Source organism: Mesoplodon bidens (genome assembly GCF_964165515.1).
Source record: "Mesoplodon bidens genome assembly, chromosome: 19".
Taxonomy (NCBI): Eukaryota; Metazoa; Chordata; class Mammalia; order Artiodactyla; family Ziphiidae; genus Mesoplodon; species Mesoplodon bidens.
This window is the reverse complement of record NC_138179.1, coordinates 54,676,200-54,694,601: the sequence shown is the minus strand read 5'-3', so window position 1 is coordinate 54,694,601 and position 18,402 is coordinate 54,676,200. Positions and strand designations below refer to the sequence as shown.

The 18,402-nt window shown below is 42.4% G+C and overlaps 1 protein-coding gene across 3 annotated transcripts in view; it reads left to right on the top strand.

Annotated features, from left to right (window-relative positions):
• Nucleotides 1-3,435: 3,435 nt before the first annotated feature.
• Nucleotides 3,436-18,402, top strand: part of SKAP1 (src kinase associated phosphoprotein 1) — a 281,287-nt gene continuing 266,320 nt past the window's right edge. For all 3 annotated transcript variants that reach the window (XR_014014007.1, XM_081219315.1, XM_081219314.1), the window contains exon 1: nucleotides 3,436-3,491. Coding sequence is in view for 2 of the 3 variants with exons in the window: in XM_081219315.1 (XP_081075441.1) it covers nucleotides 3,443-3,491 (49 nt within the window). In the remaining variant the exon portion in view is untranslated. The remainder of the gene's footprint in view (nucleotides 3,492-18,402) is intronic.

The following is an 18,402-nucleotide window of genomic DNA, read 5'->3' as shown; positions in this document are numbered from 1 at the left end:
GTTCCTACCCATGCCATTCTGGGTGCCAGATGCTTTTGTTTCTTCCTGATTGAGCCCACTGGACACCCCATGGATGCATATTCAGTGAGCGCCCACCTGGCATGAGAACATGTAGACGGCATCTCCAAGCAGCCCAGAGGCAGGCATGGGCCCTGTTTTCTGTGTCTTCTGTCTCCTGACAGTGTGTGAGGGGCCCCTGTGGACCAGGCGGTATCCTTTCTGCATATCGTGCTGTGGACTCCATTCCTGGCTGCTCTGCATCTCTTTAGATACCTTTATCTTATCTAATTACAAGGAATTTCAGATTAATTTCATGGCCTCTGGTCCAAAGGACCTCTTATCTGTGAGGGCCTCGTATTTTAACCTTGTCATTCTTTTGTTGTTTGCCTTTAAAGGGGAGACAGCTAAGAAGGGGATGCTAGGATCTTGCTGGAATTGGGGCTGGGGGGAGGGGAAAAAGAGGGAGGCAGACAGACCTGGGACTTGTGTATTCTGCTCCATCCCCCTGCCTGCGTGTGGAGACAGCTGGCTGCTTACTCCCATGACAGCCACATGGTACCCAGCCACACAGAACAGGACCCGGGCAGGGACTCGTCTGCTGCCAACCTCTCCAGATCCCTTTGATATTTCCGACAGAGCAGTAAAAGACTCTTGACTATCATGTTTTGCCTTGCCTCTCTCTACCTCCTCCAAGACTCCTCAGTGTGGTTTCCATGGCTACCCCCAATCAGATTTGGCTTCCTGCAAAATTGGATTTCAAAGAAGGACAAGGCTTCAGAGGAATTTGTCCATTTAACAGAATGTCATTAGGAGTAAGGCTGACGGCTGAACCAGGGTCCTTAGATGATTAAGGAGGGGCTGCGCTCCTGTGCGGAGGCAGGTTTCTGTCTGCAAGAGGAAACTTGATGCAACATGACAATGGCATATTGGAATCTGCCAGTCACTGCACTCTACCCAGCTCTGCATCTCCCTCTACCCTATCCCTCTAAAACCCACAGTGGATGTAGAATATCTTTGTCTCGAGTTTCTACTGCTTCCCTTGGTATAAGTAAGCTATGACAGGCAGTGAGGCCTGATAGGACATGCAATTACCAGGGTTTATTGCTTTTTATCAAACAACCCTTTAACTTGTAGCCTAGATCAGCCTTTGACAAATATCCTTAACGAAGAGGGGGAGGTTGTCAAATTTCCTTCCACTCCTGAGAGGAAAGCAAGGCAAAGTGCTGGGGTTACATTTAGGAGGGACCGCGTTTCCCTCGTTGTTTTTTGAACGGTTTTAGATGTAAGAAAAATTGCAACGGTAGTACAGAGAGTTCCCATATAGTCTCCCTTGCCTTTTAACACATGTCAAAAGTACTCAAAAATGATTCCAGAGCAGCTACAATTTTGTAGAAGGAGCTCTGAGTGTGGTAAAAATAAAAATGCCCCAGCAGGGAACTGGTATGGCTCTGGAGCCTAGAGGAGGCAGCCTGCCCACTGTTAACTTTCCCAGGGCAAGAAGCCCTTGCAACAGGAGCCAGACTCCCTGAGACTCTTGCCAGCCCCTGTCCCCCGCATTTCTACCTCAATTTACTGCAGCTTGTGGTTGCATCGTGTAACCCTGAAACCAAGGCACCCTTCCTCTTCAGATGGCAGGACTCAGATGTATAGATGGCTCAAAGCCGCTGGACCACTTAAAGGATCACGCCCCCAACCCTGAAACTGTATCTCTGGAGGGACACTAGGCCAGCAGTCAGGCACTGCTACCAGGAGTCCTTCTGGAGAGTCCCTCCTTGCTGCTCCCATCCCCATATCCACAGTTCTGTCATTATGTCCCCTGATGCTGCTGTAAAAGCCACATCACCCGTCTTCTCCGTTTTCTTTCTCTTACCACTCCCAATGCTTCCCACATATTCTGTAGGTAGAATCTGAGAATAGAAACTCCATTTTTTACAAAGAGGAAATTGGTAGAGGTGAAGTGAGAGGTGTATAAGATCGCAGACTATACAGGGGCTCAGGTTAGCTCACTCCCCAGCTCAAAATTTGTCAACGCCTCCCCACTGTCCACTCAGTTGAGTTCAGAATCCTCACGCTGACCTTCAAGTCCCTTTACAATAGAACCGCAATTTTTCTAGACGACCATAGTTTCCCTACACCATCCAGTAAAAGAGGGTCATCAGCTGTTCCTCAAGCAGGAGAAGGCTTTTCCATCTTTGTTTACTCTGGTCCTTCCACCTGGAAAGCCCTCCAGCCCCTTCAAAGTCTGGTGTGGTCAGGGGCTTCCCTGGTGGCTCAGTGGTTGAGAGTCCGCCTGCCGATGCAGGGGACGCAGGTTCGTGCCCCGGGCCGGGAAGATCCCACGTGCCGCGGAGCGGCTGGGCCCGTGAGCCGTGGACTGAGCCTGCGCGTCCGGAGCCTGCGCTCCGCAACGGGAGAGGCCACAGCAGTGAGAGGCCCGCGTACCGCAAAAAAAAAAAAAAAAAAAGTCTGGTGTGTTCAGAGTCATCTCAAACGCCACACACACCACTAAACACACATACACGGGCACTTCCCTCCTTTTCTTATCTTCATCTCCCTCCTTTTAGCGGGCGCTTTATACTTTTTTCATGGTACTTAAAAAAAACCACTCTTTAAGATACTTGTAGATTCACAGAAGTTATGATAAATAACACAGAGCTATCCTCTTTACCCAGGTAACATCGTGCAGTATCACAGGACCATACCACAGCCAGGACATTGACACCCAACACCTGCTACTCTGAATGAGAGGGAAGCACACTTCTCCACGTTCCCCCCCCTTTGTCAGCTCTTAGAGGGGAAGGGCTGGGTCCCCCTCTCCCTCGGCTTTCTCCCTGGGCTACCCCTGCTTTTCCTTGCATCCTTTCAGACTTAGGGAGGAAGGGACGCTTTGGCTCCCTGTGTCCATTGCAGCCGGACTGCTCTGATTCTCCCCAAAGTTGGTGGCTTGAGATGATTTATTGGGACGTATGGCCATTCCCTTGAAACGTCCTGGTTCGCCTGACAAGCGGTTCTGCCCTGGTTTTCTGGGCGTGGACGAGCGAGCCGGGTTGGAAACGACTGTGGTCCGACTTGGCGGGGACTGGCCCCGTCCTCGGATTCTGCCTCCTCGAGCCTCATTTCGGCGCCACGGTGGCTTTTCAACCTGCCCCCGAGGCCCGCTGTCCGGGACGTAGGATGGGGAGCCTCCCGGGGACGGGGTGCCTGGGGGTAGCGTCGCGTCTTTGTTTTGCCCGGGGGCTGGGGGCGGGGGGTGCGCGGGGCGGCCGCCTCCTCCCTCAGGCACCGCCGTGAGGGCCGCGGGCCCCGCGCACAGGTGTCGCTGACGACCCGGCGTCCCGCCCGCGGCGCGCCGCTTCCTGAGCGCGCCCCGCCCTGCGCCTCAGCCCCGCGGCGCCGGCGACAGAGGGCCAGGTGCCGCTGCAGCCCGCCCGCCGCCCGCCACATGCAGGCCGCCGCCGCCCTCCCGGAGGAGATCCTTTGGCTCCTGGAAGGTAACGCCCCGCCGGGAGTCTCACGTGCCGAGCCCGGCAGCAGCCGAGACGACAGCGGCTCCCAAGGCCGGCCTTCCCCGTCCGCTCCCTCACCCACCGCCTTCTAGAACCTCGAGGCTGCCGGCGTCCTGACTCTCCAGAGCCAGCCGGCTGTTCATGCCCCGCTCAGGGTCCCTTTCACTCGCCTCAGTAACACATTTTCTTTTTCCTCAAGGCGTCTCCGCCTCCCACGTAGCCTCCAGGCTTCTGAGCAAGTTCAGGCCGCGTTCGTGGTCCCCGGGCCGCCGTGCTGGCCTTCAAGCTGTCCCCGTCTCCTCGGGACGCCCTGCGTCTCTAGGTTTCGCTCTCGCCCCTCTCCCGCCCTGACTCCGTCTGTCCCGCTCGCACGGCCCCTTGACCTGCCAGCTTAGAGCGCCCAGGCTCCCACGGGGCTGTGAGGGCCCACGGGCTCCTGTCAGCCAAGGCCTGGGCGCCCAGACCCTGGGTCCCCTTCAGCGGCCCGCGGCCCTGGGGGTCCCTCATGCACCTGGGGCAGGCGGATCCCGGTGTCACGTCTCTTCCCTTTCCAGAAGTGCCCCACTGCGGTGTGTTCAGTCACGAACGCTCCACACGTCCCGCTGTAACACTCCAGAGTTCCAAGGTCGTCTGCTTGCCTCACGCTCTTTCTGGTGAAAGTAACTTGCTGTTCCTGTAAGTGACCCTCCTGGCAGGACGGGGACCTGGAATCTGTGCTTGCCTAAGGGTCCCAGGAGGAAACTCCTGCGAATGAAGCCTTTTGGCATCTATGTGACACGTGGCCTGCTTTGGGCAGGTCATACTTTTGACAAGCAGTGTTTTTTTTTTTTTTTTTTTTTCCAGTTTCTCTCAATTTAATTGGTTTTATATCTCCATTATCTGGTTATCTGGGTATAAATGCCTCCTAATCAAATATTTGGCAAGTCTTTTCGGTCTGTTTGCGACACGGTTTCCATTCTGGGTTGCTTCTCTGTAAAAGCTGCCAACGAGATATTTCTTCTGAGGTGAAGTTTCCAAATTTATTTTACTTATGACCCGAGGGAATCTAAAGGTTCAGAATAGAAAAGTATTTGCAGGGTAAAAGCATCATCTGGGTGTCTCAGAAGAAGCCACCCAGCCTTTCCCTCTACTGTTGGGTCAATCATTCCAAGTGTACAGAGAGGCTCTACACGTCTGGTTTCCAGGAGGGAAGGAACTGTGGCAAAAGGTTGCATTCTGCCCTTGCAGTTAAAGGTATAATCTGATTCTTTTTATTGGTGTCTGTCATTTGTTGAGAGGGAACCTATCTTACAACCTAGTTCAACTAGACTTCCATTTTGTGTGCGGCCTTGCTAGAAGGTTCCTTTCAATTTTCAGAAGCTTGCAATGACACCCACTCCGTCAGCATTTTTGATGTGCAGTTCTTTATTGTTCAAAACGGACACTTTGGTAAACAGCTCATTTCTGCACCTGCCACCTTCCTTTAGTTTAGATTATTTTCTTGTTAGCTGACTGGTTTTAATTGAAGTCTTCAGATCTCCTCCTAAAGCAGAACCTTTGTTTGCTGACAGGTAGAGCGGGGTATGAATGGAGATTAATTGCGTGTCACATACTTCTGTATCAAACTTGCTGTGTCTTAACAATCTCTGTTGGTGCTCGGGTCTTTAGAATATACGGAGCAGTCTGAGATTAAATTTTAAGGAGCTTTGTTGGTTAATATATATCTTGAAGGCTTTTTTTTTTAAGTTTGCAATTAGAGTCTGAATCTGAAGTAGAGAGAAAAATGTGAAAGTGGGATTCAACCAATAATTCTATTGAAAAGTGTTTGAAGAATATGCTTTTGAAAGGTTCATGTAATCATAGCAACATATTGGTTGTAGGGTTTTGTTTTGTTTTGTTTTTTTTGCCGTACGCGGGCCTCTCACTGTTGTGGCCTCTCCCGTGGCGGAGCACAGGCTCTGGACGCGCAGGCTCGGTGGCCATGGCTTACGGGCCCAGCCGCTCCGTGGCATGTGGGATCTTCCCATACTGGGGCACGAACCCGTGTCCCCTGCATCGGCAGGCAGACTCTCAACCACTGCGCCACCAGGAAAGCCCGGTTTTGTTTTTTATGGAACACACTCTCTGGTGTAGACCAGCAGAATTATTCATTGTACTACAAATAATTTGTAGATATTATAAACCCATAATGGCTATCCATTTACCATCTGTTGCTGTTTGTCTCCCCACCCCAACACACACACTTTTTAAGGTTAACTGTTGACAGTTAGAAAATATGTAGGTCCTGGGCTTCCCTGGTGGCACAGTGGTTGAGAGTCCGCCTGCCGATGCAGGGGACATGGGTTCGTGCCCCGGTCCGGGAAGATCCCACATGCCGTGGAGCGGCTGGGCCCGTGAGCCATGGCCGCTGAGCCTGCGCGTCCGGAGCCTGTGCTTCGCAACGGGAGAGGCCACAACAGTGAGAGGCCCGCGTACTGCAAAAAAAAAAAAAAAAAAAAGAAAATATGTAGGTCCTGATCTCTGTGTCGTCACTCAGTGGAGGGAGTCACAGGGTGAGAGTGTTGCCACTGTAGTGATGCCACAGGCCGTGCGGGTGGAGTTTCCACAATGAATTAGTACTTTCATAAACCAAGGCATAAGCATCTACACAGTGATTTAACACTGGCCATCACAGCCCTAACTTAAGCATTTATTTATTTATAACTACATGAGCATAAATGACAGGGGCATTTTTTGACATAATGTGTGTGCTTTGAAAAATAAAATATGCAAAGCATTGTGAAATTTTATGCCAAATTTTGCATAATGAAGAAGGGAACAGAAATTCTGAAGGTCTAAAATTAATTTTGTTAAATTGTAAACATTTGAAAATGTTTCATTTGACCAGCTCCACTTCTAGGAATCTGTGTTACTGAAATTAAAGGACATGCAGTATGTGTACCAGGATCCATAGTAAATGTCCATGAGTTAGGAAAGGTCAGGTGATGGTATGAATGATTCATTTTATGGAATACTTTGCAGCCATTAAAAATGTTGTGGTGGATCTGTATATATTGGCTTGGAAAGTGTCCATAACATATTTTTAAGACTAAAAAGCAAGGTACACCATAGTGTATATAATATACCATTTATGTTTGAAAACAGCAACAAAACCCCATATATTATGTATGTTTGTGTAAGGCTAGGAGGGAGGAAGAAAGAATATACACCAAGCTCCTAACATTGGTTTCCTAGGGAGGGGAGTGAGAGAGTGGGGGAGAGATTATTAATTTTATTTCATACATCTTCATGTTGTTTGAACCATGACAATGACCATGTATTACTTTTGTAATAGGAAGAAACAACCAGGAAGGTTATTTAAAACAAAAAGGAACAAAAAACGGAAAGAAGCATAGAGAGGTTAGAGTTTGGAAGGGCCATTAACCAGGGTTGTGATTATGCTTTTCTCTTGGCAGCTCTAAGGGTGTGTGGAAGGTGGGGATTTTTTTTTTTTTTTTAATGCTGTCTTGGATTTTGGGCAAATATTAAAGCAGTGGGAGGTTTCTAGGGTAACTCAGGAAACATCTTCCTCAGATAGACTCTGTCAAGCTCTCATATAGAAATAGTAACTAGTCCATATCAGCAAATAAGTACCTTATAGATAAGTAAAGTGAAAGGCATTTACTGCCTTATTGAAAGAGGAGGAAATATTCAGGTCTGTTTTCAAATAATCAGGCTTCAGATGTAGAAGTTATCTTTTCGTTTTTGTTTGGTGATAACCACGCTGAAAACAAAAACAATGGAGTGCTGGCAGTTTGCATAATCTTTGTTTCACAGATACAAACATAATCAGTTTCTTCCTTGTCTTTCTAGCCCCACTTTTGAAGTCAGAAGCACAAGAGGCAAGTATGAAGGAAGGAGAATGAATATTTCTTTAGTTCACAATTTGCCTTGTGTGATAGAAAAGGGCTTACTGACTTTAATAGCTAATAGGTCGCAACTATCTACAAGGTACCTAAATCCTGCTCAAATATGGATTAGAGACAAAATAACGTCCACAACTCCGCTGCATTTAGTAGCAATTGCTGTGTTAACGCTGATTCCAATAAGCCTATGGTTACTTATTTTTAAACTTCCTTGGAAAGAAGAAGTCATTAATCATTTCCTTCCAGATTGTTCTCCAGATTTGTATTGGTCGATGTAGCCAACCATAAAATCCTTTTCAACATAGTAAAACTCCAACTCTGTGGAACTCGCAGGAGTGAGTTGTGCTGGATAGCTGAAGATATTCTCTTTAAGCACTCTAACTTTTTAGTATAAACATTTGTGATCAATTTTTTTCTCAGATGCAATAGGAACTTTTCACACTTCCTCAACCAACCAGTCTGTGTTCAAAGGCACCTCGTCTGAACACTATAACTCAGAGTTGTTATAGCAAATACCATTTATCATACTTTATGGGAATATTGAGTTGTTTAGGGATTTTTCTGCCATAATTGCCCCTGGACTGCTTTGTGAATGTCTATGGCTGTTTTATGTTTTAATTTTTGTCATTTCTTTTTTCCTACTGTTAGACCAGGCCTATTACTTTGCACTGCTCTCAGTGTATCTGTATCCCCAGTGCTATTGGAACATCAGATAATTAAGTTCATTGGAATTAAGATAAGTGTGAAAGAAAGTATGAAGGGCTCTCTTGATGAACACAGTACCCAAACGGTTAGGCCTGCACTTTGTAACATGTGCTGTGGGTGCTAAGCGTCATTTTTACTTAATTTTTGATACTGGGTTGTCTTCTAGATAGGTGATGTTATTGTTCAGTTGAATTCTGAAAGGTATATGACCATACTTCTATTTCTTTTTTGTTAAATTTCTTGGTTATAAGAGCAATAATGCTCATTGTAGAAAATGTAGAAAACACAAGGATATACAGCCACCCATAGTCAACGATTGTTAAATTTCCATTTATTTCTTTCAGTTATTATTATTTATACATACTTTAAAAGTTGTGACATATTGTGTGTATAGTTTTGTATACTGATTTTTCCACTGATAGTTTTTCATTTGCTATGGTCTCCTGGGCATTTTCTTAGATCACTAAGTTCTTTTTTTTCTTTTGAGTGATTTTGAAGTTATACATCCTGGTTTTATTCCACTGTTAGTTTTACCTTTATGGGGGAAAAAAAAACCCCAAAAACATTTCCCTCTGATTAGCAACGTTAAGAATGAAACAATATCTTCTAGCTCTTTCCTCCTGTATGAAATGTGAAATTGCTGATATAATCTTGGATTTTAGACTCAGAGAATTATTAATGTTTTATTGTGTATATTAGATTACAATAATTATTTTTTGACATTTGCATAATATTTAAAACCATAGCTATAATAATATTTTTTCTTCCTGTTTAACTTGTTCATTGCTTACTTTTTGTATCATGGCTTTTTCATTCTTGAACTCTTTATCTCTTAGATATTTAGACTTTGCTAGAACGGTAGCCACTGGCCGCATGTGGCTATTTAAATTTAAATTAACTAAAATTAAATAAAACCAAAAAAATCAGTTATGCAATTGCACTAGCTACATTTCAGCTGCTCAGTAGCCACAGTGCCTGCTGTATTGGACAGTGCATAAAACCCTACTAGATGACAATTAAGAATATAATGCTGAGTGAATTTCTGAGGAAGGGTACTTTGATAGTCCCCCTACTGAGCCCCTCCAAGCTTGAGTATGTGTCTATCTAGTTTCATATAAACTTAGCTGTGGGCATGAGGTTCTAGGGTGACACTCTTTCCCTTTCTTCACCTTTCTCTCAACTTAACCTCTCGAAGTTTTACCCTTATCTTCTGGTCTTCGATTTTGTGGAGGAGAAATCTGATACCAGCCTGATATATTTCTTTTATAACCCATTCCTCCCACTGCCTGCCTGGATGTTTATAGGATATTTTTCTTTGCCCTCAAAAATGTCACTAGATAATTTCAAGGTTTTAGACTTTTTAATAATTTTGCCTGGTATGTAGTGAACCCTTTTGATCTAAAGACTCAGGTCTTTAACTTGAGAATGTTTTTTCTATTGTCATTGCTTCTACTCCATCTCTTTTATTCTGTCATACTAGGATTTATATTATAAATATATTAGGCCCCTGATCTAGTCTCTGTGTTTCATCTCTTTTATTGTCTCATCCGTCAGTGACTTCATTACAGTTTTAAATTCAGCATTTATTTATTTTTTAAAAATTTCCATGTATTTTTCCTCATCACTCATTGTTTCATTTTCATTACATCTGTAAATCTGGCTTATAGGCATAATGACTTTTTGAATGTTGTTGAAAATATGATTAGAAATTTTCTAAACATTTCTGTTCTTTAATAATAAATCTACCTCAGAGGGAGACATTTTCTCTAGTTCTTCAAGATACAGTTTTCTTTTTGAACTTTGTTTTCTCGTAGGTCCTGTATATATTTTTTGTGATAAGTTTGCCTAGGTTCAAATCCTGACTCTGCCACTTTCTTACTAGTATTTAACTTTGGGTCTTAGCTGTAAAATGGGGATAATAATAGTACTTATCTCATAGAATTTATATGAGGAATAAAGGACTAAATATTTGAAAAGAACTTAGAATAATATCTAGAATGTATTACACACCATATGTTTGGTAAATAAAATTAAAAATTTTGTTTTCTTTGAGGAAGTCCTATTGATCTCTCTTCTTGCAGTTGCCTCTCCACAGGAAAACTCCTAGGCATGGCCTTTTTTTAAAAAAATAAATTTATTTATTTCATTTATTTATTTTTGGCTGCACTTGGGCTCAGTAGTTGGGCTCTAGAGTGCAGGCTTCAGTAGTTGTGGTGCACGGGTTTAGTTGCTCCGTGGCATGTGGGATCTTCCTGGACCAGGGATCAAACCCGTGTCCCCTGTATTGGCAGGCAGATTCTTAACCACTGCACCACTGAGGAAGTCCCTAGGCATGGCCTTTTGCTTGGGTTGGTGGTTCATCCTTGCTACTCCAAATTAGGAGAGGTTTGTAGGGGTTCTTTCAGGATCTTCTTCATTTCCTTCCTTCCTTGGATCAGAGTCCAGTGATTATTTCTATGAGAAACTTTTTGGAGAAAAGAGAGAGGAAGTTAGCTTCCCTGCTAACTGAAGAAAGACATGTGTTCCTTACCTTGTTATAGAATGCTTTGTATGTGTGTGTGTTTGTGTAAAGATAGTATTTTTGTACTACTTGTCAGTTGAAAAAAAATGAAAGGTTTAATCTTCCCCTTCTCCCTTCCTGTTTTTATAAACAGAACTCTTTGTTTAATTGGTAGAAATGTTTTCGTTTCATTGTGGGTATAGCCTAGATGTTAACTGGGCTGCCCAGGCCTTCTGAACTCTAGGCAAGACCTACTCCCCATTGTGGAAGCCCAAACATCTCCTCAAGACCTGGGTAGTTCTCAAGGGGCATGCATTCTCAAGGTTACTTTTGCTTCCAGGGTCCCCTCCTTCCATGGGTGCTTTCTGTAGGCCTCAACTAGCGGTTCCCAAATGGGGTGATTTTGTCCCATGGGGGCATTTGGCAACACTTGGAGACATTTTTTGTTGTCACAGCTGGGGAGGGTGCTATTGGCACCTAATGGGTAGAGGCCAGGGATGCTGCTCAGCTTCCTACAATGCATAGGATAGCCTCCACAACAAAGAATTATCCAGCCCCAAATGTCATTAGTGCCAGTGTTGAGAAACCACGGCCTTGACATATATCCTGGCCTTCAATGTCCACAAAGACCTACCCACATGAAGTCTCTGTGAGTGTAGAAGACATCACTGGAGAGTCAGAGGGTGCAGGGAGAGGGAGGAAGGGTTTCCACTGCAGTAATGCAAATGATTTCAAATTGAATATTACGCATTCCTTTTCCTAAACCTCCTTTTCCCACTCCAGTCATCAGACAGTGCCTTCTGGCCTTTCACCTGATGTAGTTCTCAGCCTTATGCTTTCTCACTGGCACTTTCTCCTGTTCTCCTATCTGGAGCAAAAAAAAAAAAAAAAATTTTTTTCCCTTGCTGCATGGAAAGGTAGTTTAGCTATCTGTTTAGTGGTTTAGGTTCCCACCAACACCCACACATGGAGAAACAAATTACTTTGCCAAACCATGGCAATTCTCTTCCTAAGAGGAATTCTAGTGCCAGCTATTAAGATAATAACATTTTTACCTCATTATATAAGTGTAATACTTAAACAATTTTTAATCATTTTAAATACAGGAAAAATAAGTTTCAAGTTTTACCATCATCTGAGAATCTTAACGTATTGACATAAGTATCATAGATCTAATTTTTTCACGTTATAAACCATTACACTGTACAGAAATCCTATAATTTCTGCTATGTTTATTCATATTTATTTCCCCTGTGTTTCCAAGTTCATTGCTTGCTTTTCCAGTTTGTCAGTGCTGCATTATAGGTTAGGTGATTATAACAGATGGCTTTTCAGGTTTGGAGTCTTTGAGTTCCACTGTTTAATTTTACTATCCAGCTTTTACATGGAACATAGGACAGATGTGGGCTTAGAAACAGAGTGGTCTTAGCATCCAGAGAGCAAGCTTTCCTGAAGGCTTATGGCTTTGATAAAATCATTTATGAATTACTTAAATTCTCATCTAGGGTCTCCTCCTAACATTGTTGATATTCTAATATTAGTATGTTATAGGGAAATAAAATTTTTATTCACATAATAGGAGCTTTACTAAAATGTATCCAGTGGCACATATTTATACATACTTAAACCAATATAGTAGTTGAATTGGAATTAATTAAGGTACTGTATATTATACTTCAAGTATGAGGAGTATCCTGGATACTTAGAAAGCTACAGAAAATCTCTCTGAACTGCATTGTAACAAATGTCCTTAAAATCACTCTCTCTTTAAAGTAAATTTTCCTTTTTGATAACTCTTTGTGTGAGCCTCTTCATCCATCGATTCCTCCCTCTCTTTCTTTCTTCCTTCCTTCCCAGTACTTTATTAAGGTATGATTTATGTACATAAAATGCACTAATGTTAAGTGTTACAACTGGATGACTTTCATGTATGTATGACTGTGTGACTGTGTGACTACAACCCACATCAAGACATAAACGTTTCCATCTCCCTAGAAAGTTTGCTTTCCAGTTCTGGAACTTCATAGATCAGTATGATCTCTTTTGAGTCTGTCCTCAGCATAATGTTTTTGAGAGTTATCCATGTTGTTCTGTGTATCAGATTTACCTTATCCTTTTGCTAAGTAGTATTCCATTGTGTGAATATTCCACAGTTTGTTTATCCATTCTTCTTCTGATGAACATTGAGTTGTTCAGTTTTGAGTTATTATGAATATAGCTGCTATGAGCATTCTTGTATAACTTGTTTTGTAACATAAACACTCATTTATCCTGGATAAATATCTAGGAGTGGAATTACTTGGTCGTAGGGTATGAATACATTTAATTTTATTGGAAACTCCAGTTTCCCAAAGTAATTGTACCTATTTTACAATCCCACCAACAGTGTATGAGAATTCCAAGTGCTCCATTTCCTCACCAACACTTGATGTTGTGGTCTTTTTATTTTTAGATATTCTGGTAGATGTTATGGTCCATGTATTTTTTTAATTACAAAAATAACTTATGGATACATTTTTATTGTAGAATATTTGCACAACATACAAGTATATAAACTACTTGACCTAGCCACAGCAGTCAGACAAGAAAAAGAAATAAAAGGTATCCAAGTTGGAAGGGAAGAGGTAAAATTGTCATTATATGCAGATGACATGATACTCTATAGAGAAGACCCTAAAGGCTCCACAAAAAAACTATTAGAACTAATAAATGAATTCAGCCAGGTAGCAGATTACAAGATTAATATACAGAAATCTGTTGAATTTTTTTTACACTAACAATGAAATATAAGAAAGAGAAAGGGAAAAAACAATCAAAATAATCCCATTTAAAATTGTGTCGGAAAAATACCTAGGAATAAACCTAACCAAGGAGGTGAAAGACCTATATGCAGAGAACTATAAAACAATGATACAAGAAATGGAAAATGATTCCAAAAAATGGAAAGATAGCCCATGCTCTTTGATTGGAAGAATTAATATTGTTAAAATGGCCATACTACCCACAGCAACATACAGATTTAATGTGATCCCTATCAAACTACCCATGACATTTTTCACACAACTAGAACAAATAATCTTAAATTTTTTTATGGAACCACAGAAGACCCAGAATTTCCAAAGCAATCCTGAGGAAAAAGAACAAAGCTGGAGGCATAACCCTCCCAGGCTTCAGACAATATTCAAAGCTACAGTAATCAAAACAGCATGGCAGGGCTTCCCTGGTGGCACAGTGGTTAAGAATCTGCCTGCCCTCCCTCGGCCTTACTCCAGGGGCTTTTGCTGTCAAGCGCCTGGCATTGCCGGAGGGTACATGAACGAGCACGCATCCCTCCCCAGGGAGGCTGCTGTCCTGTGGGGCCCACTCGTGGAGCGGACAGCACATGTCGGGTGGGGTCGGACACGTCCGTTCTGTACCTGCTGACGGGCGACGCTTACACAGGGTAGAGGCGTCGGCTACCGGTAAGCGAGAGCTGCCACACATGCCCGGAAGAGCCAGAATAAAATGCTAAAGTCCGGAGTAATTGGAACCCGGAGCTCGCGTCCAAAGAAACACAAACCAAACAGTTTTGTTACGGAATAATTTCTAACTGATAAGTACCAGAACATGTCAGAGGTTTCCTGTTGTTTGGCAGGAATGCTAACTCGGGGTTTTATTTCGCCTCAGAAAAAAAAAAAAAAGAATCTGCCTGCCAATGCAGGGGACACGGGTTCGAGCCCTGGTCCCGGAAGATCCCACATGCTGTGGAGCAACTAAGCCCGTGCGCCACAACTACGGAGCCTGCGCTCTAGAGCCCACGAGCCACAACTACTCAGCCCGTGTGCCACAACTACTGAAGCCTGTGCGTCTAGAGCCTGTGCTCTGCAATAAGAGAAGCCACCGCAATGAGAAGGCCACGCACCACAACGAAGAGTAGCCGCCACTTGCTGCAACTAGAGAAAGCCTGCATGCAGCAGCAAAGACCCAACACAGCCAAAAATAAATAAATAAAATAAATAAATTTATTTTTAAAAACCCCAGCATGGTATTGGCACAAGAACAGACATATAGATCAATGGAACAGAATAGAGAGCCGAGAAATAAACACATACTTCAGGTCAATTAATCTTTGACAAAGGAAGCAAGCATATACAATGGAGAAAAGACAGCCTCTTCAGCAAGTGGTGTTGGGAGAGCTGGACAGCCTCATGTAAATCAGTAACGTACATTAGAACACTCCCTCACATCATACACAAAAATAACTCAAAATGGCTTAAAGACTTAAATATAAGACATGACATCATACGACGCCTAGAAGAGAATACAGGCAAAACATTCTCTGACATAAATCGTAGCAGTGTTTTCTTAGATCAGTCTCCCAAGGCAATAGAAATAAAAGCAAAAGTAAACAAATGGGTCCTAATCAAACTTATAAGCATTTGCACAGCAAAGGAAACCATAAACAAAACAAAACAAAACAAAAAGCCTAACAGAATGGGAAAAAATATTTGCAACCTGTGGGACCAACAAGGGCTTAATTTCCAAAATATACAAACAGCTTATACAACTCAATATGAAAAAAAACAGAACAACTCAATCCAAAAAGTGGGCAGAAGAACTAAATAGACATTTCTACAAAGAAGGCAACCGGCACATGAAAAGATGCTCACCATCGCTAATTATTAGAGAAATGCAAATCAAAACTACAACGAGGTATCACCTCACACCAGTCAGAATGGCCATCATCAAAAAGTCTACAAATACTGGAGAGGGTGTGGAGAAAAGGGAATCCTCCTACACTGTTGGTGGGAATGTAATTTGGTGCAGCCACTATGGAGAACAGTATGGAGGTTCCTTAAAAAACTAAAAATAGAACTACCATATGATCCAGCAATTGCACTCTTGGGCATATATCTGGAAAAGACAAAAACTCTAATTTGAAAAGATATATGCACCCCAGTGTTCATAGCAACACTATTTACAATAGCCAAGAGATGGAAGCAACCTAAGTGTCCATCAACAGATGAATGGATAAAGAAGATGTGATACACACACACACACACACACACACACACACACACACAATGGAATATTACTCATCCATAAAAGGAATGAAATATTGCAATTTGCAGCAACATGGATGGGCCTAGAGATTATTGTACTAAGTGAAGTAAGTCAGAGAAAGACAAATATTATATATCACTTATATGTGGAATCTAAAAAAATAATACAAATGGACTTATTTACGAAACAGAAACAGACTCACAGACATAGGAAACAAACTTATGGTTACCAAAGGAGAAGGTGGGGTGGTGTAAATTAGGAGTATGGTGTTAACAGATATGCACCACTATATATAAAATAGATAAACAAGGATGTACTCTATAGCACAGGGAGCTATATTCAATATCTTGTAATAACCTATAATGGAAAAGAATCTGAAAAGAGTATATATATATATATATATCTGAATCACTTTGCTGTATACCTGAAGCTAACACAATATTGTAAATCAACTATAGTTCAATGAAAAAAAAATAAGTATATATACTACTTGGTTTTTTAACATAGCACCATTGAATACCTTTCCATATGAATCTATGTATATATTCATGTATATATATTCATTTTTAAACTGCTGCACAGTATTCCAAAATTTTTTAACTGTTCACCTATTGAAGGATGTTTAGATCGTTTCCAGATTTTTTTGTATTTCCACAGTGCTGTAGAGAACATATCTGCATCTTTGTGTACATATGAAAGTATTTCTGTAGGATAGATTCTTAGACTCTCAAATGGAAGATTGCAGAAGTGTTAATCCTAGATTTGTAGACTAGCCAGTAGTTAAAACTTAATCCAAAGTACTATCTGTGTTTTCGTTCCTGGTTTTTGTTTTCTCTGTACTGTGAGTATATAGGTATTGTCATTTTTTTCCCCTTCAGGAGGTAAGAGAATGAAAAATACAAACACACATTTCTTGGGTCATGGGGCAGAAACAATCAGCAGGTTGAAGCAAACCACAACCAGAACATGCTGACAGTTTCTCTATTGTATGCTGACAACTTCCTACAAGCCAAAACAAAGCTGGTGGGTATGACTTTAACCTTGCCAACAAGTTTTACCTCTTAACAAAAAGCAAAAACTATATGCCTTAAGGATTAAAACTAATTGCCAGATTGAAAATTTAATGCAAGGTTTAAAACAAGTTCTAAGCAAACTAAAAGTCATTTTCCCCCACTGTGATACTTTTATTTAATTGGTGTGAAAATAGGCAAGACAAGGTTTCTATGAAGTCTTCCATCGTTAGAATAGAAAAATTAACACTAAAGTTTCAGAGGTTTGATTTTAGTGAGATATTTAAGTCACTGCAGAAATACTAATGGTCAGATACCTTCAGCGTATTTGTAACAAGGAATCCGAAATTATTATTTTTTGTTTGTTTCTACCAGAAGCTGTCAATGAGACTTTGTAGAAGTTGGGTCAGCAACCAGGCTGTTTTTTCCTGTAAAATAGCAGTATGTTACATAAAGGGATAGTTGTGACATTTAATTAAATACCCAGACAAACAGAATACTCAGGTATCTGGAATGAAGTGTGGCCTTATGTTCCTCCCAAGGTAGAGATTGTTTTGGTTTGGCGGGCATGGCACAGTGGGTGGACATAGTCTGTTACTGGAAAGGACTTCTTACTGTTAGCGGTTCAAGTCCCGAGGATGACGCAGATCTTTACCCCCTGCCTACCGCGTCAGTCCAAGCAAAGGACTCCTGGGATGGGTCCCCGAGAGGACTCCCTCCTCCCTTTGATATCCCCTTCTCTTCTCCACAATCTCAACAAACATTTTCTACACCCCTCCTTTCTCCATACAGGCTCCCATCTCCATCCTAGAGGGGTGATGTCTCATCTTTAAGGCTTTAACTCCTTCAAAGTGTTCAGAGTGAAACATCTATAAGATAAATTAAACATTTGGATTAGAAAAAAACGCTAGGTATCATTGAAAATTTAAGAGATGAGGCTGAAGTAGTATCCTGCTCCTACAATTTTTAAAAAAAATAGTGAATAGATTGTTTTCTAACGTTTACTTAGGTATTTTCTTTGAGACCCCTTTTTTTATGGGAAAAAGAACCATGTTCTTCAGGTTGATTTCCAGGGCAGCCCATTTTTAAAAACTATTTTGTGTCCCTCTTTGTCAGTGGGAACACACCCTTTATCCCCTGTTCCCTAAGTCCAAGCTCTGATGTTGGTGTTGTGACTGGGGAGTGACTCCAGTGGGCAGGACTGGGAAAGGTATGAGGAGCTGGGCGGGAGCTAGGTTGGGGTTCCCAGGATTAGGGAGGAGACTATTTAATGAGCCAGAATGAGAGCAGGAATGGGCCTCACCTAGCGGGCAGGTGAGAGCCAGTGCAGGGACCCAGAGCAAAAGAGAACAGAATTTCCTCTCATCTCCCTCTCTTCCTCTCCTGTCTCCTTACTTCCGACCCCATCTCCCATTGAGAGCGTGGCTGCCAACAGGCTTGGACGTGCTATGATAAGAGGAGGGGGCTATGAGATGGGGTGAGGAGTGATGATGGAAGTCAGCAGGAGGTTGTTGAAGTATAGTGACTATCAAAGCAGCAGCAGTGAGAGAATGGATATTTCTGTGATTGTGTTCAGCCAGGACAACCATTCACATTTAAAAAGTGTTTGCAAGTACTTGGGGACTTTTTAAAAAACATCTAAATAGAGGGTCTGAAATACTGCCCAGCATTAAACTTAATAGAGTTAATTTGGTGGGTCATTTTAGCCTATGCCAACACTTTTTGCATGTAGACAAAAATCTCATATTTTCTTG